This window comes from Pyrgilauda ruficollis, unplaced genomic scaffold (assembly GCF_017590135.1).
Source record: "Pyrgilauda ruficollis isolate IOZ18807 unplaced genomic scaffold, ASM1759013v1 scaffold72, whole genome shotgun sequence".
NCBI classification, from domain to species: Eukaryota; Metazoa; Chordata; class Aves; order Passeriformes; family Passeridae; genus Pyrgilauda; species Pyrgilauda ruficollis.
The window spans coordinates 2,970,651-2,995,143 of NW_024529044.1; the positions used below are offsets into that span (position 1 = coordinate 2,970,651).

Genomic DNA, 24,493 nt, shown 5'->3' on the forward strand with positions numbered 1-24,493 from the left:
AACTTCTGCCTCCAAATTCAGTCAACACTGAGATAATTCTACCTCATTGGGGCTCATCACAACAGTCAAGCCCCTTTTTTGTTTTTTGCCTGCAATGCAGCACTGAGCATTCAGCAGGATCCATGTCTTCTCACTAGGAAATTATGTAGCTTTAAAATTGAGTTACATACCTTCTTCTAAATCTTCTACATGATATCCTGACGGTACTTTACCAGCTGCCTACAATTATATAAAAAGCCCACAGTTATAACGGAACACAAAACAATTTCATCAACAAGAACTGCTGTCAAAATGGGGTTTAGAACAACTATTACAAAAATATCAATCATAAGTTGAAATTACTTCCAGTCACAAACCCTGCTGATAACAGGGATTCTGATAATAACAGGAATTCTGACAGGAACATTGAGTCAACTGGTCAGAAAAAACTTTCAGAGATTTTTACAAGACCAAATTCCACCCGCAATCAACTTAACATGGACTGCAGTGAATTTCTAAAAAACACCAAAAACTAAACTACATTGATAAATCTTTCAGCTTTCAATCTACATCAAAAATAAATCTCAAATAAATAACTAAGTATAAGGAAAAAAAAGAGAGGAGACAATTTAATCAAGAGACATGAGAGTTTGACCTCCAGTAAAAAAAAAAAAAGAAAAGACAGTTGAGAAGGTATTTATAATCTTTAAAAATTTCTGAAGTCATGTTTATTACTTCAGACTAATTTCCAACAGAGAAAAATGTGATAGATAAATAAATAAATACTGCAGATCTAAATGCTTGGAATTCTTTCTACTTGCTACTTCAGGAATCAACAATCTATTAGCATCATTTTTCATTTTCTCATCCATCCTGCAAGACTGTGATGAAAAGTTCCTGAAGAGGCTGGTGGGTAAAGACCAACACAGCAGAAACAATAATTTTTGAACCAGTCTGTTCCCAGTGAGCCTGGATCTCCTGGGACACATGGAAAGCAGCCCTTCAGCTGCTTCAGGTACTGCTCATTATTTTCCCAATAATATCCTCATAATTACCTCTGTTTCAGCAAGAAGTGTTTTCAGTCGTGTGAGATCTTTAGTTACCATCCCGTTCTGGGGGCAGAAAGAATATTAATTATTGAACACATAAACCTTCATTATGTGCATTAAACCACAGCAACCAAGTTCATTTCCCCTCAACACCAGGAGAAATAAAAATGAATTTGACTTACAACACCAATTTTAAATGACACTAAATAAAACTGAGTAAACATTGTGGTGAAAAAGGGAATTCTACCCTGGCCAAACCAGCACTAGACTTACAGCAAGTATCAATACCAGACAATTCAGGAAAGCACCATATTAAGAAGAACTAGAGGGAAAAAATATACCATGGTTACTGTAACACTTTAGCACTGAAGAATTAATATAACAATCTCTCACTGCTGTTGCAGTGATGGACTTATTTCTTTTTAAGGATCCACTTTACAGATCACTCATTTCTGCAGCTCCATAACTCTTCCTGCTCTTATGTAGACTGTATCATCTTTGGAGTTTTCTCTCAAAAGCAAAGATTAGCCATGTGACTAACTGCATAGTCAAGTACAACTGAAGTAAAAATCTTTCAAAACTGAATTTATGTGAAATACATAGGTATTTGTAACAATTTCACACTCTTGAAGGTCAAAACTTTGATTAAAGGAACCCAGACCTTTAGGGTTTATTTCAATAATCTCTTGCAGAAATTTAATTAAGTGCTACTACATTTGTTAGACTTCTCCACATTCGGGCTGTGCTACTGAGCAGGAGAAATCACTCTTTGCTGAAAACTTACACATTTAACAATCCTCACACTTAGGCTTTTTCCAGAATGATTTTTCACTTTTTCAGCAGAAGGCTGAAAATTGAACTTGTTGAGCTTAAATGTAATAGAGCAAAAAAACATTACCAAGAATCATTCTCTTAAACCACTGGGGAGGAAACTGGATGGATTCCAACTCTTCAATAAATTAATTCCAAAACTTTGTTTCACTTCTTTCAGACAATGGCACAGTCAGTAAATCAGCTGCTGATTTTAATATTCCTACTGAAAATAACTGTGTCTAACAACCTAAATCTTGTAAAAACCTCTCAAATCCTGCTTTGGGATGACACTCTGGAACTCTATACAAAGGTACCTTTATTTGCACAACAACAGCTCAAAACAAGGGCACTCCACATTCCCTGCAATAAGACTATTTTACTAATTTTTCCTGAAGGCAAGTTTCCTTCAACCTCACTAGGAATTTTTCAATGAGACGTTTTTTCATGAGAAAACAGCTAAACAAAGAAAAAAACCCTTTCTTTATGTAAAAAATAGCCAATGGCTGGGGGGAAGGGAATTCAGGATACAGACCAGACAGACAAACAGAACTCTCAAAAACAACCTACTGATTCAGTTAAGCAAGATCCAATCTCAAGGTAAGAGGTTCTCCTGCAAGTTTCTGATGTCACACGTCCCCCTCAGTCTGGCCAAGCTATGATCACATTTCTGGGTGTATTAATTCCAGCAGTGCATGCTGATGAACTGCCTATTTAATCCAGACTACAGAAACTAAAAGGACACTTCTTTAGAGGCTTACATATGCCCCTAATTTCCCCATATAAGTAGTCATATAAAAGTCTAAAGTTACTTACATGTCTGGGGTTAAAAGCATCTTTACAAGTTTTAACAGTTCAAGGGTAAAATAGAAGCTTTGAACTCAAATCTTTATCTTCATCTTGAAATGCAAAGTTTTTTCCTTTTCCTGAAAAGCTTTTTATGCTGTCTTACAAGTTATCATGGGCCAGTTATTTAAAAGTCCAATCAATATTTTTTTCTGCTTTAATGGATAGAATTCCTGAAGTCCATACAAAATGGGGTCAGGTACAATTTAGAATAAGCAAGGAAAAGTTTGAGATTTATATTATTCTTGTCAATCGCACAAATATGCAAATTTATTTTACATTCCCTGAGGATTCAGGGCCAGCAATGAAAAAACTTTTCAAAATCACAGCTCTGAAACCCTGGTTATGCAACAACCTGGCATCCTGATGATATATGTGTGCCCATATATTTATCTTTTCTACACAAACCATTTTTGTTGCAAGCTGCCAGTGAAACATATGTTCGGAAGTTTGTTATTAAACAGATTTTTTAGAAGAAGGAAATACAAAATTCTTTCTTTAAACGATGTAGATTGCAGCAAACCCACTTACCAGTGATTCCCCCATCAGTGATTTGGAAAGAACATTAGACACAATTTGCAGCTTCCCTTTGAGATGCATGCAGCAGAGCACTGCCCGGAGAGATCCATCGCCCTTGGCCAGCCCCTCTCCCAGCACTGCAACACAAACCAGCCACTATTACCCTCAGCACACCATCCATTGAAGTCATATATACAGATTTCCTTCATCCTTAACAAGAAAACAGTCTGGCTTCAGACTTGTTGGATGTAAATTAAATATCATGTGCTGTTGTCTAATATTAACTTGAAGCTTGTCTCCCACCAGCTCATAAATGTTGCACATGAGCTCAAAAAAGGTTGTCATGTTTACATGCTAAAATAGACATAAATTAAATACGGGAACAGTAAATTCAAATACCTGACACAGACACAAAGAACCTCCTCTCACAGAAAGGGTAAAAAAGAAATAGCAACCAACAACCTCTCAGTAACACAAACATGCTCAGGAAGATCCATTCATGCTCACAAAACACATGCCCTGTCGTTTCCAAAAATAGTCAACCTCCTCATGGGCAATTCCTGCTCCTCTAAAAGGCCTTTTATTCACTTATGCTGCAAAGTGTGGCATATAGGAACGATTGTCTGAGCCCAGAAATTTACAGGCTCCCTGTAACAGAAAACTTTCTGAATGCTTCCTAGCACGGGATCAGCAGCGAGCAGTGCCAAACAGACACTTTCTGAACACTTCCAGCAGGGACAGGATTTATTTCAGCATACAGACGTGCTTCAGACAAGCTGCAACAACACTTAATCACACATGTTACCTGTCCAGAAAACGAAACGCCAGAGTGACTAAAAAGCTTAGCAAGCTAAGTGTGTGAATTGAAAAGAAGGCTGGACAGTTGTTTAAAATTAAGGAATTATAGAATAACTGTTATTGCAAGCAACATCAACATCTGTGTTTATACTGCTACTCACGCAGATGCAAACAGCCCCTCTCAGTGCTAACAGGAATTCCACATTCACCACAACTTCAGGATTACGTTTTAGAATAATAAATCAAAACTCTTCACTCAACAGACATTCATGTCGTTAACAGAAATTGCATGAAAGACCCAATAAATAAACAGTCCCACAAAACATTTAAATAAAAACAACTAGGCATCTCTTCAAACTGCAATGGTAACTAAATCTTTTTTCATAAAGTGCCTTAAAGATTATTCTGAATTCACCCCTCTGATAGTACAGACCACATTGCTAAAAATAGAGAACTTACTTCCCAAATCAGAAGCAGAAGCACCAAAAATAGCTTTAACACGTCTGACAGTTTGCTATTTTAATCTCAAAGATTAAATCTCCAATTAATATATTCCATAGATATAAAGATATAAATTTCCAATTATTATATTTCATATCATTATCTGCCTAATATCGCCAAGCTAAAACATACAGTTGCACATAAAAAGTTGCAACACATTAAGCACTATCTCTTGGGAAAGATTGTGGAGTAATTTAACAGATTTTAAGTTATCATCATTCCCTGTAACACTGCAAGCAGCATACAGAAGAACATGTAAAGAACTATAAAGAACACGTATTTCTCCAGCTATTCCAGAATACACTGATCATTCAAGTTCAAATAAAACCATACCAGCTGTGCAACATGTCATGTCTTGTAGAAAGGCAGAACAGCAGCTTGAATAAAGCTTTGCTCATTATAAAAAGACTGTGAGTATGAAGGAGTGTGAGTATCAAGTAGTCCATGCTAAGGTAGTTTCTTCCCAACAATAATTTAAACATAAAACCAAAATAAGACCTCTGGGATCGTAAATGCAGATACTCTAAAGGTGAGGTGCTGGGCTACAATTGATAACCACACATCGTGGAGGGCCACAACTAAATCATTCATTTGTATATTCATAAAAATATGGCATGTGTGTATATGAATATATATATGAATATATATATATTAAAAACTCATACACAACACTTTTACATACATACATAAATATGGCATTAGTAAGTTCAAAACTGTCCTCAGTTTTAGATCTGGGAAATAATATGTGCAGAATATACTGGCACAAATGAAGTAAATTAACATAAATCTGGACGCTATTTCTTTGTTAACTAATATACATTTAAAGGCTGATTTTTCTACTTAATTTAAAAAAATAAGATAGACATCAATGGTCCTATTCCACCCACTTCTATGCCTGTCCAGTGAGAGATGACAAGCAGTTACCATGACAGTTCCTTTGAGATACTGACAACTGACACACACACCAAGAAAAAGTTCCATAGATGAAAGTCACCCCTGTCCCCTATGACAAACCCATCAGAGCTCATCGATGAGAACACTGTTCATTAAAAACAGCATTCTCCCTCCTACCTCCTTTAAGCAGCATTCAGCTTTCCATATGTCTCTCGCTTTCATTTGCCATCAAGAAAGACAACTCTGAAGTCAGACTATTACAACCTTATAGCACACATCAATAAGGTAAAAGAATTTTTTTTTTAATTTCAGACTATTTCAAGAATGATACTGATTAAGAGACAATTAGACTTTTTTAGGGTGTTAAACTCTAATTTTACGCCTACAGAAAGCAAGTTTATTTTTCTTAGTCAATTTTTATGGAGCTTCACAAGCAGGCTGCAGAGCCCCACAAATTCCCCAACTGTGATTTGACTATCAGTGAAGACATTTTAAAAACCCCAAAACAACATAAAACCCACCAACCCAGAAAGGAAAAAATTTAAATATTATCTTTGCTAGCATAGGAATGTCAGAAGAGTAGACCATAGTCTGTGCAACAAAACTGTCACCTGAAAAAATTTCCTTTAACATTCGGGAGTAGTTAAAGAATTAAAACCAGAAGGTGGGATCTACCCACCTTTACTTTCCAAATCTAACTGATAAACTCTGCTACAACTCTCTGCAAACTCAGTGAGTTCTCAGTGAATTTTGAATAATTTCCATCATAAATGAACAACAGAGGATTAGGGATTTTTTAAATTCCTTCAAAAATATCCCAACTGAACAAGGCAGTGACACATGAAAGACTCGACTTCAATGTGACATAGGCACACTTGGAAGCTTTAACAAATGTGCATCATGTTGATTTCCTCTGAACTAAGTCCCAAAAGCAAACCAAAATATCCAACATGTCCCTGGGAAGAGAAGCGAACAATCAGCTGTCTTTGTGTCTTTGTGAGAATCCTGACATTATCAACTCTTCCTACATTTGTGCACTAAAATAACTATTAGCCAAATAGCACCACTGAGCCAAAGACACGTATTTGAGTCCTGGTACTTGAGTAAGAGCTGAAAAATAGTGAGATCTCTCTTTAAGGGAAAAAAAAAAAGGGAAAAAAAAAGCAGAAAAAGTATTATAAAGCAGATACATAATTTTAAATAGGAAAAAAAACACTGTTAGCAAACTAACAAATCTGGGCATCAGTTTTAAAAATTCAGACAACTGACTGCAATTCATAACACTATGTAATAAAAAAAGAAATAAGCATACCATGCCTACAGTCTTCATCTGCTTGCCCATACTTTTTCTGAAAGGTAAAACATGAAAAGTTTAAAAATAGCATTATTCCAGTTAGCATAAACAACTACATGCTTGAATTACAAGTTTTTAAAAACTTTTTAGAAACCATTACCTTATCTTTTTCTGGGTGGAACATGTAAAGAACATAAGTCATATGTCAATTATAATATAATTAATTCTTAGAATTAACACTAATTTCTGACTCTTTCCTCAAATTCTCAATTAAAATGCTGACTTTTTCTCAAATTCTCAGCACATGGACATTTTAAAAGTGGAGCCTGAATGGGCACAAGTGTACGTGTTATATGTTTGTGGGTGGCTCACAACACCTAGGAAAAAATATAAACTTAACTTTCGAGATGCTGTTTGGTTTTTAATCTTGCACTAATATAGCAATGTTCAAATGTTAAGATATTATTTTATTCTGTCTTTTCAGTAGTGATTTTAAAGATTACTTTGTTTAGTAAAACAAGAAGGAAAATGTGGATTGTTTTCCTGTTTTAAGACTTCACATATCTATATAATTCAAGTCCTTAATAGGAAGGTTTTGATTTCAAGTTTTTTTCCAAAGTCCCTACAGACTCACAGCAATACTATGATGAACATCCAGATAGGTGCCTCAGAGGATTTCCAAAGAGTGATGTCAGAAATGTATTAAACAATCCAAGCACCAATCTGCATATTGGCTTACAGAAATAATTTTGAGAGGTCAAGTCTGTGGTAACACAACTTCTATTAGAAAATCCAACCACACTTATTTGTGAATCTCTTCCCCTGAGGAGCCATAAGGTAGGTAACCTTCATTTAAGAAGTTTCCCAGTTCTTGTTTTGCACACTGAATAGTCCAATCCAGCTATTTATTTAAAGAATGCTTAAAAACAGTCTCTTAATGAGATGGGCAAGATTTGTCTTAAAGCTGCCCAGCAAGGTCTTGTGGCTTGGCCAAACTTTTTCCACCTGGGATGAAACTGCTCCTACTCAGTACATGAAGATTTGGAGTGGAGAAGGTCACTGTAAATCTGCAATAGCATTTCAGAAAGGTAAGAAAAAGCAGGTTGTAGGTTTATTCTTAAGAACTGAAATGTCCTTTCCCTTAAGAAACTGTAGCTTTGATGCTTTAAAGGAAGGACACAACTTTGGCAATGGGGTCACTGAAATTCAGGGTTATGCCTCTTGCTTTGCATTTACAAACTTTTACAAGAGCCGTTTTCACCTTTCCACTAAATATTTGCCAGAGACTAAAAGTTACACCAGATATGCTCTAGCCTAGCCTTGGAAAGCTGGGATTAAGCATAAAAAGAACAATTTTAGCCTATGCAAATGGAGCTAAAGCAGGTATGAATCAGCTACCTAGATTCTGGCATTTCTTAACTTTGTTTTTTGAGTGTTTTTATTTGCAGAAACTTTGATGCTCTTAAAAGATAAGGTAATCTGGTATGTAATTCAGCATATGTACCTTAACCCAGCTATTTTGCCTTCCTGGACTATATATATATTTTTTTAAATGTTTAAAGTATTTTTGCTTATTTGTTTCGAAAATTCTGATTGAGACCCAAACCAAAAGGTTCAAATCCTGAAAAATAAATGGATCAGGGAGAGCTACAAGACAGAAGCCTCATAGATGCTATACCAAGAGGGATTCTGTGGGCAGAGCAACGTGCCAAAAATTGAGTGGTATTTAAATCTTGACAATACAAGATATTTGACTTTTCTTTCCAGTTCACTAGATACTATAAAGAGTCACACTCACAAGTTGTAAAAAGGAAGCAATTCTATACAGAAGAGTCTCGATTTTGATGCGGTCGAGTTCTGCCTGGCAGGGCTCCGGGAGGTGAGCTGGGGGGTACTGGCTGAGGGAAAGGAGAGCCTCTGTGCAATGCTTCACTGCCACTTCATAATCCTGCTGCTTAAGGGATTCACATGCTTGTTCACATGCCTTCTCTGGTCTTCTGTCTGCCATGACTCAGGGACAGAAATCCTAGAGCGGGGGCAGAGGGGACGATAAAACGTTGGTTAGCTGTGGAATGGCACTGACAACTTGCCAACCAACTTCCATTCCCGTCTCAAGGTGCTGTATCACATCCCCCTCGTGCTGTGCCAGTCACATTTCCTACACCAACACTAACTGAGTTCTTCCCAGGCTTTTCTCCATCACTCCCAGCTCTCAATTTTGATTCTAATTCAAGAAGGTACTTAAAGCCCATGACTGATTTTAAGAATGTAAGTAGGGGTTTTAAATTTTAAAGTCAGCATGGATTTAAGCAGAGGTTTTTGGGTCTTCAATGGCACCATGACCTTTGCCTTGGAAGGAACACAACTCATCCCCTAAGTGCTGTCTCTGAGCCTGCAGCCATGTGCTCCACAACACCTTCTCTTCCAAGCACTTCTCACCTGCACTTGGGAGGAGATGTTTCCTCTGGGTGAAGCACAACAAGGATGGACAGGGAAGGACAGGAAAACCAGGAGGTCAACAACAAACCAACCACTTGTCTCTTCCTTCTGCTGGTTTAGCTACATTTATGGCTGAGAAAGTCTAGATACCCCTGCCACACCAACAACTTTGTGCAGAACTTCTTAAATCATTTTAAAGTAAATGTATGGGGGGGATTGAGAGAGTTATAAAAAAAATTCTGTCCACAGACAGACATTATCTGCCAACAAACTAAGATAAATGGTTATCCACATCTCAACCACCAGCAGAGGAGCAAAGCAATTCTGTAATCCCTGACCACATTCTCCCTTCATTGACGTATTTAAATTCATGATACACATCCCTAGAGACACTGTACATTAAAGCTGACTTCACAAAATTGGGTTCTGATAACTGAAAGAGGAAAAATCTTAAGAGTTCTCATTTTTGCTTTTAGCGAGCAGCATATTGTCAATATCTGTGATTAGAGATCAACTATTACAATTGTCTCAAATAACTACTTTTAGTCCACTTTAAAAATTCACTGTTAAAAGCTTTCTTTATACTTGGTATTTTATGATTTTCAACCAAAAGTAAAGTAACTTCAAGAATTTAAAGTAAAATAAATGCATTTTCCTCTTATGAAAAATAATCCATTATCCCATTTTCCCATTAATACATGCCTAAGCCAACATTCAGAAGAAATGTAAACACGTTTTTTCATATATTGTACAACTTAGTGCTCTATGTATTCCCTTCTATTCTTAAATTTCCATTCAGTGTCAAAATAATTACATAAAGGAATATTGATTTTTCAAGACTTAAACCAACTTCCCTTTTAAAACACTAATATAAAAATTTCTTATTTACAACAAATAAAAAATCTTCTCTAAAATGAAGGAACACAAGCATGACTATTTTGCATTTATCCCGGTACAAATCTGTGACGTGTGCCTCTTCCTTAATAACAGCCTTACAAAATATTACCTCATTCATCCAGATATTTCTTCTTCTGCTAAAAATAAGTCCACACTTCCAAAAAACAGGAACAGGCAAGGAAGTTTTGCATTTCCATACGTATGAGTAAATTTATTCATGAGGTAATTCTATTAAAGATTCTGCTGGATCACTTAGTACGGATTTTCAATTACATAAACGTTAGGTATTCTTAAGCTGTGTATGCAAGGATCTTTTCTAGCTACAACTAAAAATTGCACTGGTTTCCACTTCACTACCATTTTAGGCCACTGTGTATTTCACAAATCTAGAATCTGCTTCCACAGTGACACAATAGTTAATTGATGTTTTTCTCATGTACATTCTGTTTTCCTCCTAAGGGACTGAAAACAGAGGACTCCATGAACTCTGCTGTACTTTTGATTTCCTCACTTCCTGGCTGACATATAACCAAAATTCCTTTGACCAGAAGGCTGAGCAGAGCTTCTGTATGTTTATTCCCAAAGACTGATTAAACACAGATCCCATCCTAAATGACCTGGCCAGCACAGCTGACAGATCTGAAATCCTTGTCCTCTAACACGGCACCGTGTAAAAGACAAAGATGTTCCTTATCAATTGCCTTATCCTGACTGGTTGGAGAAATACAGAACTCAGCTGTTTGATAAGATGGATTTTACGCACCCAGCAGTGCCCACACAATTTCTCTGGTCAATTTGAAGACTCCAGAGCACTTCAGAGGACATAACTGAACCTAAACTGAGCTAAACTGAACTAAATCCTGTGAATTAAGTGGACGCAAGAGCAGTAAGGACCAAGCTCCTGGATAACTGGCTAAACTGAGTCACACCAATGATATTTCAGAGTGTAAAAAAAATCCACCAAAATCACAGTGCATGGGACACAATAGACAAGGAGCCACTGCAGTGTAATTTGTTTGGGAAAAAAATCAAATTATAATAAACAAAACCAGTATGTGGACAACATATGGAAAATAATGCACTCAGGCTCTCAGATTTCATTTCAATCCCATCTATAGCCATACATGCAGACACAAACATTTAATAGGCACATTTATTATGCATTTGTGCCATCTACCTCAGACTCCAGTCCAAGTGCTCTACACTGTTCCTTGGAGACACCTGACTTTTCCTGCCAACTTCAGAAATCTTTTTTTCTAGTTTTGGTACCCTAAATCAGCAACTGAGACTTGTGAACACGAATTACAACCACCATTTCTTAAAATCTAGTCTGTCGAAGTACCTGACTTATCTCCTTTTAAAATCATTCAGAGCAGTTCCTAAGTCCCAGCAGGACCAGGAATGTGACTGTTCCCATCTGCTGGGCACTGCTGATGCCTCATCTCAAGTCCAGTTTCCAGTTCTGGGTTCCTCCCTCCAAGAAGGGCATTAAGCCCAAAGAGGGGAACAGAGCTGGGGAAGGGGCTGGAGCAGCAGTGTCATCAGGAGCAGCTGAGGGAGCTGTTGGGGCTCAGCCTGGAGAAAAGGAGGCTCAGAGGGGGCCTTCTTAATCCTTACAATTGTCTAAAAGGAGGTTGAGCCAGGTGGGAGTCAGGCTCTGCTCCCTGGGAACAAGTGACAGGACAAATGAAAATGGCCTCAAGCTGCACCAAGAGAGTTTAGGTTGGATATGAAGAAAAATTTCTTCACTGGAAGAGTAGTTAAGCATTGGAATGGGCTGTCCATTCCCCCCATTCCCGTGATGGAGTCACCATCCCTGGAAGTGCTCGAAATACAAGTCACTTCACAATACAGTTTAGTTGGCACAGCGGTATTTGGTCAAAGGCTGGACTCAACATTCGAGGTCTTTTCCAACCTTAAAGTATTCACAGAATCATTAACAGCCAAGGAGCGAAGGCACTTGTTAAAAGAAATTTATTTTCAGTTTTACAGATCTTTATTTTCAAGATTTCAGGCATAAAATTGGAATTTCTAAGAGTAGAATTTATTACAGATTAGAACTGAAAGCTGAAGTGTCACAAGGTCTGTGCTATATTCCCAATTCTCTTTGCAAAACTGAGCAAATTACTTATGAGCGTCACTTCTGTCTGCAAAACTGAAATTAAAATACTAACATGTAACAGAACAAACATCAGGATTATTCATTTTCTCAGAGACCTGGAAAACCACATGCCAAAAGACTTCTAAATTCAATTCTGAGAAGTAATTTATCCTCTAGTGAAGCTTAATACATCTTCAAAATATTGAAGAACCAGTAAAGAAGCATATTCTCATTATTTAAAGCTGCATATCTAAAACAGGTGGACATACCTAAGAAATTATATATATAAATATATAATCTGGCATCATACTTTGCATCTCAAAAAAAACTCCTGCCCTTAAGCAGAAGAGAACCTACTGAACTTACATTTCATTGAAAACCAAGTTGTACTCAGCTTATCTTCCACAAACTATTATTTCAAAGACCTGGTTAGTTCCAACTGGTGTAACTTAAACCTTGGTGGCTTTTCAAACTAACCATGGCAATTCTTTTTTATCCCCCTACAACTAACGGTTTTCAGGCTCAATATTCCTAATGAGTATTCCACCTTCTTGCCAAAGGAGGTTTGTAAACAAACATGAAATGAGGAACTAAAATCCAATCTCCAAATAAAGCTGCATGTTTCCCCTCCAGAGCTGCAGAGGGGGCTGGGAAAGGCAGAAGGGACAGCTTGAGGAAGAAGAGTGGTAAACAACGTGATCCACACAGTCCTTTATTTCCAAGTAAACACTACGCCTGCTTGGTGCACAGGAGGCTCTGAAGAACTACTCCACAGTCTGATGAGTCCAACTTCAAATTAAAATCAATGTAGGAGGAGAGAACATCATGAACTAAAATCCAGTGTTTCATGGCAGTTTAACTCATGACTGTGCACTTCCATGCTCCACATCTTACTGATGTGTTTCATGGAATCACAGGGTCCATACACTAAGATAATAATAAGTTAAAGCATGTGACAGTTCCTAAAAAAATTTCAAACAGATGCTTTTTCAATTCACTGTAAAGCATCTAGCCAGATAACTCTCGCTGTACTTCATAAACAAACAGATTAGAGGGCACAATGCTGTTCCTATTAATGTTACTGGCAAAATTCCCAATGTCTGCCAAGACAGAAGGATCAGATCCAAGGTCTCGCATGCCAAGCTGACAAACAGTAGACAAGTCAGTAAATATTTGCATATTTTAACTAAACATTAACATCTCTTGTAAAGATTTATGCTAAAGCGATGATGCTCAACTTGCAGTCCTACAGTGAGACTGGTAGAGATTTACTGTCAATTGAATTTACTTCAAGAGCCACATCCTGGGAATCACAGAGTGAAGCAAATGAATGAGACCCATTGCCATGGGGAACGTGCAGGGGAAGAGCCTCTCCAGCTGCCTCCCATTACAATCCATAACGCTTCAAACAGTTCTGCTGAGGGAAATAAGCACAAAATATTCCTTGCCAAGGCCATTCAGCCGTGTCCTCCTGCTAGCAGCCCTGTGTCCTGCGGGAAGGGAAAGCAGGAGATGGATTTGCCCTTCCACTGCCTATTGCGGTCAGGCTGGCGCAGGCTCCGAGAGCGAGCAGGGAAGGAATTCCACTCATCCTGCCCCTCTCTACAGAAATGCAAGCACTCTGTTTCCCAATCCTTTGGGATTGTTCAGCCCATCTAACAGACTGGAAAGGCTGGCCACCAAACTGAAGAGAAGTTTTAAACACGTAATAAATTCAGACAATACTCAAGAAAAGACAGCTGGTTTATCAGAACTTCCCAGCAATTCCTTTTACGAGCAAGAAGAGACCTACTAGATTTATTTACAAGGCTGGTTGCTCTGTCTTTCCTCAGTAACTTCAGAGCTTCAAGTCAATTGGAACTGAATTTCCCAGAAGTCTGAAGGGTCTTGAAGATGCTGCAGTTTTCATGAAAAATGTGTAACAAGACAGATAACAGACCCAGGGAAAGGTTAAGTTATAATTCAGCCTCTTATTGATACCAAGACATCAGCCACCCCATCAATTACTGCCACGTGCTGCCACTTACCATCAAGAGCTGTAGCAAAGTGTCACTCACCAGTGAAAGAAAAGCCTTATTTATTTTTCTTGCCCCTAACAGTCAATGCCATAGGCTGCATTCATCAGTTTAAGTGCTCCAGGATCCATTCAATAATCTCCAGGTTTAAGCAGAGTTTCCAAATTTTTTAGACTACAGACCCAAGCAGTGCACATCCCATCCCTTTCTCAAAGTTTTACTGGTAAACTGAGATGTAAGCAATTCACACATCAAAAATTTGTAATTTCCCTAATATATCCAAGTAATATTTGGGGAGTCACAAAGTCGGTGTGGCTGTTATCCCTGCTATTAACAGTTTCCCTCTCACTCAAAATTATCAAGAAAATTGACAACATACTTTAGTTTATACAGGTATGGAAAGACCCGGGATTTAATCTGAATTAATACATTAAATATGACACACTAAAAAAGTTAGCTACTGTGAACAAGCCAACATTACAGTCAGAAATCATGGGCCACTGGAATTCAATATCAAAACTCTGCAAACAAACTGCATTTGTCAGTCCACACACTAAAATAGGGAATAGTACATCTGTCCACTGTTAAATCATATTATAGAGTTGCTCTGGCATCTCTTGTGATCCCATCTTAAGGCATGCCTCCATCTCTACATGTCAACTGGTTTTGTATTAGCACTAAATACCATTAAAATACCTTTAGATCAATAAAATAAAATTAAATATCCATTTATTTTCCTTATCCACTGTGGTAAAATAACCCGATCTTAGCCTTGAGACAAAAAAAAAAAATATAATAAAAACCCAAAACCCCTTTTATTCAAGCCTCCAGGATGGAATAAAATAGAGCTGCACAAAATACAGAAATGACGTACAGAGACATACAGAAAAAAAATGCACTTTCCTAGTGTCATGACATACACATCATAAATAATCCTGGTCTAAAAAATCATTTAATAAATGAGAGTAGATAATGACAGTGCACTGTACCTACGTAACAGAGACGAAAAGGACAGTGAATCTTTCATACAAAGGCTATAAAAGAAAGAATTATATAAAAGGTGCTTTTGTTTTTGTTTTTTTTTTTTCTTTTAAGAGAAATATAACAGCAGAGATCTCATGAATTCATTTCTTGCAATTATGGCTGAAGTCTGTAATAGCAGTTAAGGAGTTCTCAGAAATGCACTGCACACCTTACAGAACAAATACAAAAGCCTCCACCCTTGAGAGAGGACAATCTAATCAGTTTTCTGAAGTAACTGAATTACTTTGGCTAATGTTGTACAACTCCAGGCAAAATGACCCTACTTTCAATTCCAAAAATGATGTTAAATCTGAAATGGAGCATACAGAATGAGGCAAGCACATCTCAAGGTTTTATTCTATAGTGTAACAGCAGCAAGAATCCTGCTCCAAGGCCTTTGAGGAACATGATACGCCTGTTTGGGAAAGGGAAAATGGGAAAGAAGATGCTCATGATGCCCCTGACTGTTAAATGCTCAGACTATCCTTCCACATTGAACAATCAGAGACAGCACCATAAATGAGGAGGGCAAGTGATCTCTGGCCACATAAATGAAGCTTTGAATCTGATCCTGTAAGCTTAAAGCATAGAAAAAACACAACGTTTCTTGCGAAAGGAACAAGAGCCTGTGGGTGGTTTATCATTCACGTAACGACACAGGCAATTGAGATTAAGAGCACATGCCTTCTGCATCTGGATCCTCTGCAGGCTTTAAACCACTTTACATACATCACAGATACTAACAAGTTACATTTTTTTTGCAGCCAGTTATGATTTCAGTACAGACTACTAAGTGATTATTAACACTTTACTAATCTCTTTTATTTTCATTTTGGAAATAGCAGCAAAAGGACAATCTGTACAGCCAGCAGCAGCAACACTCAGACATGGACACTGGCTATCTTTGGCTCAAAATCTGGAACTAATTCATGGCCTCAGCACTTCCAACCACCCCATCCAATCACCACATCCCAAATACCTTCCCATCCTGCCTTTAAAAGGATCCTTTTTCACACAGCTGTCTGAAAACACCACCTGTCCTGATGAAACTAAGTAAAATACCTGGCAAGGCACAGGACAGCATCTATGTGACATGTGCTGGTGCTGCCTGAGAGCCATTCACAGCCAACAGATACAAGGTTCTTGTTTAAACAAAGCAAATATACACACACGTATTGCATTCATTAACTTCACAGAACAAATACTGGGTTGTAAAGTTCGATACTCTGAGGCTGTGCGAGGACAAAAGCATCTGTACAAGCTTATGCTGGCCTTCTGTGTGCCTGCATTATCATGCTATTGCCTTTAACTGTGTTAGCCACAGAGCATATTTTCCAAGGGCTACCTGGCAGAATGAGTGGGCAGAACGGAGGCTGCTGCCTAACTGACATCCAGTGAGATACTTCAGCACAGGACTTGAGGCATTATTTACTACATGCTACTCAAATCTTATTCAAAAGACAGCATTTGAATGTTTTCATTAACTTTTCAATAATGCCTACTGCAACCAACTACTTTACATGAATTAAAAAGTATCCTTATCATTCTGACAATATTCCCATTTTACAGAGAATTAAGATAAGAACACACAAGACCAAAGTTTCTATAAACTTCTTATACTCACATTAAGAGATCTAGAAGTGATTTCTCCCCATTATGCTCTGCCTATACTGTACAGCCCTTTTACATGACCAATGCAGAGCACCTGGTGTCTGCAGAGTGCCTTAGGAGTATCCAGCATTTCTCTACATCACAACATGGGAAAATTCACTAGAAATAGAGAAAATGAAGTGTAGCAAGGATGTGGATTAATTGGGATTTGCCTTCTCCTTTTTTCCTATTTCCTACTCCTTTTCAGAAACACTTTCTAATGGATGCAGATAGCAAAACTGTATTCCAACAAACAACTGTATTATCATTATAAATCATATGTACCCACACTGCACAGCCTCCCTTCTATTTCTTTCGAATATTAATATTTTTCAATCTCCTTCTCCTCATTCAACCACCCCCATCTCTACATTTATTGTACGTAATTCTGCAAAAATCTGCATTTTGCGCCTTCTGTTTAAATCCCGTCACTGCTTCCTCTGTGCTGCAGGAAGGTAGAGCTGGGAGGAAAGAGGAACTTGGTATCAGGAGAACAGAAAGGGAATTTTCTGCACTCTATTTTTTATCCAAAATCACACCAGGGAGGAATGCGGGAGCCCCAGCCTTCAAATTACAGAGAAATCTGTTTAGCTGAGGCTGAAGCATATTCACTGCAGGGATTATCTTTTACATTTCCACTTAATGTTGATTTGACCAGCACTGAGAAGATTTTCACAAGGTTGATCACAAGTACATCCTTGGCAGAAACATTATACAATAACACATCTCAACTTTGCACAAAGCAGCACTATAGGTCATTAGATTATTTCTTTTCTAATTTGTCATGAACACAAGAAAATACTTTGTCGATTTTCGAGAAAAGATGGAATCATGTTGGCAGAACCTTTCTCTCCTCAACAGCGCTCAAAAAGTCAGACTATGAAAGACATCTACCATGGGAAATTTCAACCCAAATAATTAAAATCTGGCAAACAATAAGCAAGTGAAATGAGGACTATGTCATAGTAAGCATCAAGTAACATAATAATAGGTGGTGCTTCTGCCCCACCTAAAGTTTTTGGCTCCTTCATAGAAAATCTTTACGTAAACAATCTTTCATAATAACTGGTTAACAACAGGAATTTGTACTCCATATACCTCTATGTTCACACTGCTTTTTGAGAATAGAGTTTCTCACACTTACCCAAGATGAGGGCATTTTAATTGAAATATTGTCCCATGGTTACCATTTTATCCCCATAACAACATCACCAATTACTTACTTTAAAAAAATGCATTAGAAAAGTAATTTAATCTTTGCTTCTCTTAATGAAATTTGCCAGAGAAAAACAAAGGGAAGAATCAGCACTGCCCAACCAGCCAGCTCTCCATGGAGCAGCACCAACCTACAGAACTCAAACCTCAAACTCAAATTTACAGAGCAATATCCATATTCTAAAGCTGGTTTAAACATCATAATCCACAGCTTTCCAAACTATGCCTTACTTGTGTCAGAACCTCTCTTCTCAGTGCTTGAGTAACAGAACACAGCCTTGTTCCTGTCACTGCACTGGTGTTTAGTAATAATTTTGACCAAAAAATGAACACTGTTCATCTTAAGGACTTACCCAGTCCTGCAATTCCTAATATTATTCTCCACTGAGTCATAGGGTAGTGCCAGAAGTCCCCTCTGATAAATGCCTGCTCTAGGATATAGTCACATCTGTGTCGATGTGACTAAACATGTGTCACCTCATTTTCAAAATGCCAAGCAAGTGCCAAACTGTGTTCCCAAGGAATGCAAAGGGGAGTCATAGAAGATTCCCAAGCATCATTTGAACACAGAACACATATCACTAGATTTAGAAACATATTTCAGAAATTTAAATGCAAAAACACATCACAGTTTTCCAGTGCTCATTGAACCTGTCACTCATGCAGCACCGTCTGCAGAGAGCACTTGACCATAGTTCATTTGCCAAATTCACCAATTTAATCAGAGACAGAATCAAAAATTAGCAGTTCCTAACTCTCAGTCTCATGTTCAATTCACAGCTTCATCTAATACAGCTGTATTTGGATTTCAGAAATAAAAGTGTTTTTAAACTAGGAAATTATTTATCACAGCATATTCCCATTTCAAAAACCCCATGCAAACTCTTCCCCACCCCCAGTAGCTCAGCAGCTCCAAAGCTCAATGGTTCAATCCACATTTTCTCTTCTTAACAGGACATTGTAGCAATGCTGAAACAGTCTTTCCTCAAATGTCAAATTTTCACTTTCACACAAGAACTTTCTCCACCTCTGACATGACCTGATACTGCAAGGCAACACCCTCCTGGGAGCAAATCTAGCTGAAAATCCAGCTTACATCCCCAGGGCAAGTGCAGATGCTACAGCTATCTATCACAGTTTTACAGCTGGATAAATTGGGAAAAAATAAAAGCCCCAAGTTTATTTGCTATTTGAGATGCCAAATATTAATTACTCTTTCAATCCGTTCAGAAGGCAAGATTGTAAAAAATCTTCATGCTGAATATCAGCTACATTGCACAGGTCACAAACTGAGCACAGGAATCAGCCAGAATACTGTGGCACAAAACAGGAAAAAATTCATTTCAATATACCTCAACCTTCATTGCAGCTTTGTAATGAACTTTAATTTATTATAGTAGTGAATAATACTGTGACTGAGTTTTTTGTTATGCATTTACACAGTGCTTAGCACAAAAGGGTCCTACCGTAACAGATTTAATAATACAATCATGCCACCCACAGATCCTCCAAGCACATCTTTCCCCAAACCATGCCTATTATGTAACTGTACATGGTATTTTTGTGCGCAGTTTTGAAAGTTCAAATAAGTAACTAACCCTCCACCTCTAAAAATTGCTATCTTTGTTGTAAATAACCCTTGAAAATTTATTTTTACATGACCGTGCTTCAAATAGTTTGGCATAATACAGCTCAGCCTAGTTTGGGGACTTGTCTTATAACTCTGTATTTTAATTACATTAATCTTTCTGCATATGGGTAATGCTTTTATAAGCATTATCCCTGTTTCCTCTCCTCAAATGCCTAACCATGGTAGCCCCAACAGGTTCAATCTTTAGACCCTTTCAAGACTAGAATATGGATTCGCAATGGCAAACCCTACGAGCAACACCACGACGTGTACCCAGAACACATTTCCCAACAGAACTCGCCCTCCTCATTCCTTTTGAAACGAACATTAGTGATTCAGTCACGTATCTGAAACCCCACTTAAAGAACTGCATCAGCAGGAATGAGCAACCATCCTGCTGTGGTTAACGGCATAATCCTGACACAACTTGGGAAGCAGAGGAGCGGTGTCTAACCCAGCCAAACAAATATAAACAAAGCTACAGCCAAGTAATATCAGTCAGTTCAAACGACAAAACAAATGTCCTGCACCATTCCAAATGTGTGAGTGTCTCAAGATATGGCCAGAGCACAGTTACCTCAAAACCATTCGCACAAACAACTGTAATCAAAAACATCACTGGAATAAAAGACCCACAGCACTGCCTTAGCACAGATTCCCAAGTATGCAAAAAACATTCCCCTTTAATGACCTCCCCGTGTAGATAGTGAGAGAAATCCAACAAATTCTGGCTCCCAAGATAGCGGAGGAGCAGATGCAAGGCAGCTATTGTGGCTGGTCCAACACTATTTGGGAATCCCCAGCCGAGGGGGAATTAGTTAAGACCCATGAAGGAACATTACTTGGGAACAGAGGCCAACTGCCCATCCCTGTCCTCCAAAATTACCCCAGGATAAAATGAAATTTTCACTTAAAAAAAACAGAGATTACCTTACATTAAGTGAAAAGAAACACAGGGAAGAAGTGTTATTTTAGGTGGTGCCAAAACCACTACTCTTTTCATTTGTGGCATTCTCCATTTATGATGTCCACAAAGATTTGTTACCTTCTTGGTTTGCTGAACCACTAAACATTTTCCAGCAAATTAAACACTCGTGCCGCATTACTAACAACCAAGATTCTCAAAAACAGCTCATGTTACAGATTTCCCTCTTGCCAGTGGGGTCTGAAGGGCTATGAAAGACCTTTTAAGCATATTTAAGTACCGTAATTTTTAGTGTTTTAATGAATACGGTATTTTTGCTATATATAACTATGGGAGGAAAAAAACCCAGACCGTGAAATTCACAGACTGAAAGATCATTTCTAAGTAACACTTACACTAACTACCATAAAACCAGCTCAGACGAGTCCACACAGTGCTCATATTTCTATCCTTCACTTCCTTCACATACCAAACACAAACCTACTGTTCTTTTTCTTCCAATATTTTATCATTACAGCTCCAAGAATCACTAGCCTTGCTACTGCTTACAAACAGGAGCATGAAACTTATTTCCCCAAACCACACATAAGCCAAAGATTCAAAACATTCATCCCAGACACATGATTCTTCATGCAAGTGATATTTCCCAGGACTAACAGCAAGAAATGGCAAAACAGCTCCCAGTCACATGTCCAAAATATATCTCTACAGAACATCACCTACAAACTTCTTGCTACCAGCTCAGCAGTAGTGTATCCACTACTTCTTGGAAAACCTGTGCAGTTCAGTGCTACTAACTCTAAATTACCTTCCTGCTAAAGTTCAAGCCTTCTAACCTCTGACAAAGACTCCATGCCACTCAGAAAATCTGACAGTTTGTACTCATTTGGAAATAGGATGGGGCCACAGTCAGCACTCAAATTTTGCAGGAACAAAATGGAATCTCTCTTAAATCTAAAATTACATTTAAGGAGAAAAATATTGAAATCTATCATTTCTTATCTGGCTTTCCTGTAATAAGGCTGTAATTTGGTATTAAGGAGGACTCTGAGAAAAGACTGGATAAATAACCAGTCCATTTCTAATTTACAACAATGAATTTGCATAGAAAATTGTGGAGGAATATGTGGGTATTACATTATAGCCCCATTAAGTATCCTTTAACTTCAGCTGGCAATGCAATAGAAATGCAACAGAAAAACAAATTCTCACCCATGGGTAATTACAATCTCTCTGCTTAAATTCCCAATCCCTTCTTTTCCTACAGCAATATTCACTTTTCTGTGTTTCTCAGACAGGAGAGATTGCTTCTGTTGGAAGCCTCATGTTGTAAACATTCGTGTGAAGAGAAAAGCTCAGTAAGCAAGACTGTTCTGGAATAAGGAACCTGAGTCACATATCAGTGTCACCATCATGAAATCCCCAGAAGATGGCCTGTTCCTGTGGAGCAGCCTCTGATTTGCAGACTCCAAATTTCCCTATGAAGTTTAGCTATTTTCTCCCACCCCAAAACATTTGAGGACAACAAATGTTTATTTTCCCAGTAGTATCTCCAGAAGACCAAAAGAAGATCAAGCATTCCTTCAGATTTCTTTTTAATTCCATACTAGTGCTACATGGAAACTTTTGAAAAACCAGTCTCTTTTACAACATTCTCTCTTTCTTGTTGAAAAAAGAATGGCAACCACAGAAGTTTGCACTAAAGGGAGGAGGAAATCCAACATATAAAGTACCATGTCCCTAAATATATGTCATTGATACATATAAACACAAATGCTGCCTTGCTGCCAAAGGCCACAGAAGAGACAGCAAGACAAACAAGAATGAAAAAGGAAGGTCTTGTTTGTTCTGAAAATCTAACTCACAATCCTTCCATTTATGGTGGGAAAAATACATGTACCACATAGTGAAAATGAGATTTTGCCACAGCATCTCAGCAAAAGAAGTGAGAAAGGATTCAACAGCTGCAATATGAGCAGGAGGGAGGGCTGGGATTAAAAAATTTGGAATTTTCCCCACCATGATGAGCCACTGGCAGTGTTGCAGACAGGAACACTGGGGATCTGCTTCCTTCCAGAAAGAAGGCTTCAGCAATGCCAGGAGAAACGTCAGGACAGGACTGAGGCTCGCTGGGATTCTTGGCCTGCTGATCCCCCAGGCAGGGGAATTCCAGCTGTCCAAGCACTCTCTCCCTGAGCTGGAGCAGTGGCACACCATCCTTCTTCCTCCTGCTCCAAGCCAGCTCCCACAACTTTCCCCAGTTACTCAGGCTGTACACAGGGGATGCATTTAAATTAATTCCAAAGACTTTTTTAATTTAGATTTCACTCCTGCTACCAGACCTGTGAGGTCCCACTGACCTCAGGAGGGGATGCCACTGAGGTGAGAGATTCAAGGGCTTTAATAATCTGAATTGCTCCAGCAATTGTTTCTGCCACTACTAAAATGAAAACACCAAGAATAATGTTCAGTAGCAAATATAAGATGGTAGTAAATAACAAAAAAAAGAGAAACAAACCAATATCCTGAAATTCAGAAAGAATATCCAGGTATAAATGCAAAGGGGATTTTACTAAAAAGAATAATTGCCAACAATGGAGAAAATAGTTCATCAGACTATTTACAGAGTTGGAAAACATCAGTAATATTATTGCCCAGCTCCTACATGGGCTCTTTCATCCACAGGCGTCAGGACTCCTTACAAGTCAGTAGGATTCACCATCCCTATTTTAAATTCCTCCAAAAGGAAGCACAAACAGGTGAAGTGATTTGCATCAGGCTCTCCACATCTCTCAAGCACTAGACCTGTACCTTACCCACCTGGGAATATCCCCTCTTCAAGCTTTCCAGACACTCTGACTTACATCTTTTGAAATGAGAATTCCTCTACGAATCCAGCCTTTGAGCAGAAGCTCTCTGCAAACCACAGCCCTTCTTCTACAACCAGATCTACTCACACTGATCCCAAAGCCCAGGAGGAACTTCTGTGAAACCAGTGAGATTTCACAAAGGAAAAGGATCCTCCATAGCACATCAAGAAGCAGAACTGGGACAAATTAGAGAATAAGATGCTGCTTCCACATCTCCCTTTAAGTTTTAGTCTGATGGGAAGAGGTAAAAACAAGCCCCCAAACAAGAAAACAAAAAAATCCCAAAATAGATTAAAAACACCCAAGCAAATCAGCTATTACAACCTTTCAAGTCTTTAAGCCATGACTTTAACAAGACTCTACCACAGAAAAATTCATCTGGCTCACCTAAAAGGGCATAGTGCCTGTATGAATTAAAAGAGGGAAAATACACACTGTACATTTCGTAAGTCCAAAAAATCGTAGAGGTGAAGAGTGATAAAGGAAATGTCATTTCAGCTAGGAAAAATAAAGAAGTAATTTCTGCTTTCAGAATAAATTACAAAGAAAACTCAATTTATCAGTAATAACACATAAAATGTTCCTTCACTTACCAATAAAGAAAAACTGCTCTGCTAATTAAAGTTCAACAAAAAAAAGCTTAACTCAGCTTCTGCCACTTACAATTTCTGCACTGTAAAAGCAAAGCCTACCAAATTCTGATTCCCTGGGTTTGCACCCCAAGGAGGTGGGGGGAAGGAATGTGGTGGACCCTCCCCTCCTCTGAATTTGAACTGAATGTTCAAAATCAGCTCCTCCCTAGAGACCTGCCCAGCACTCCCAGACTGTCCCCATCACAAAAGCTTTGCCATTTAAAAAAAAAAAAAAATTAAAAAAAATTAAAAAAAAAAAGGGGGGAGTTTTCATTCACAATCTGCTATGGTTCAAAAGTACTGAAACAACCCAATTTAACACACATTATTTTAAAGCCTCCCTGATCTACCTATCAGTCTTGGAAAATAATGCAAACCTGCCAAATATCACTTGCTTTTTTTTTTT

At 38.2% G+C, this 24,493-nt stretch overlaps 1 protein-coding gene across 3 annotated transcripts in view; it reads right to left on the minus strand.

The window, feature by feature from the left end:
• HELZ (helicase with zinc finger) overlaps positions 1-24,493 on the minus strand; it is an 85,103-nt gene that overhangs the window by 59,441 nt on the left and 1,169 nt on the right. For 2 of the 3 annotated variants that reach the window (XM_041485634.1, XM_041485633.1), the window contains exons 2-6: positions 8,489-8,716; positions 6,709-6,745; positions 3,216-3,340; positions 1,035-1,091; positions 171-219 (exon numbers count right to left, since the gene is read on the minus strand). In XM_041485634.1, coding sequence (XP_041341568.1) covers positions 171-219; positions 1,035-1,091; positions 3,216-3,340; positions 6,709-6,745; positions 8,489-8,698 — 478 coding nt within the window. In that variant the 5' untranslated portion in view covers positions 8,699-8,716. The remainder of the gene's footprint in view (positions 1-170; positions 220-1,034; positions 1,092-3,215; positions 3,341-6,708; positions 6,746-8,488; positions 8,717-24,493) is intronic. The other variant, XM_041485635.1, reaches the window with a different exon arrangement.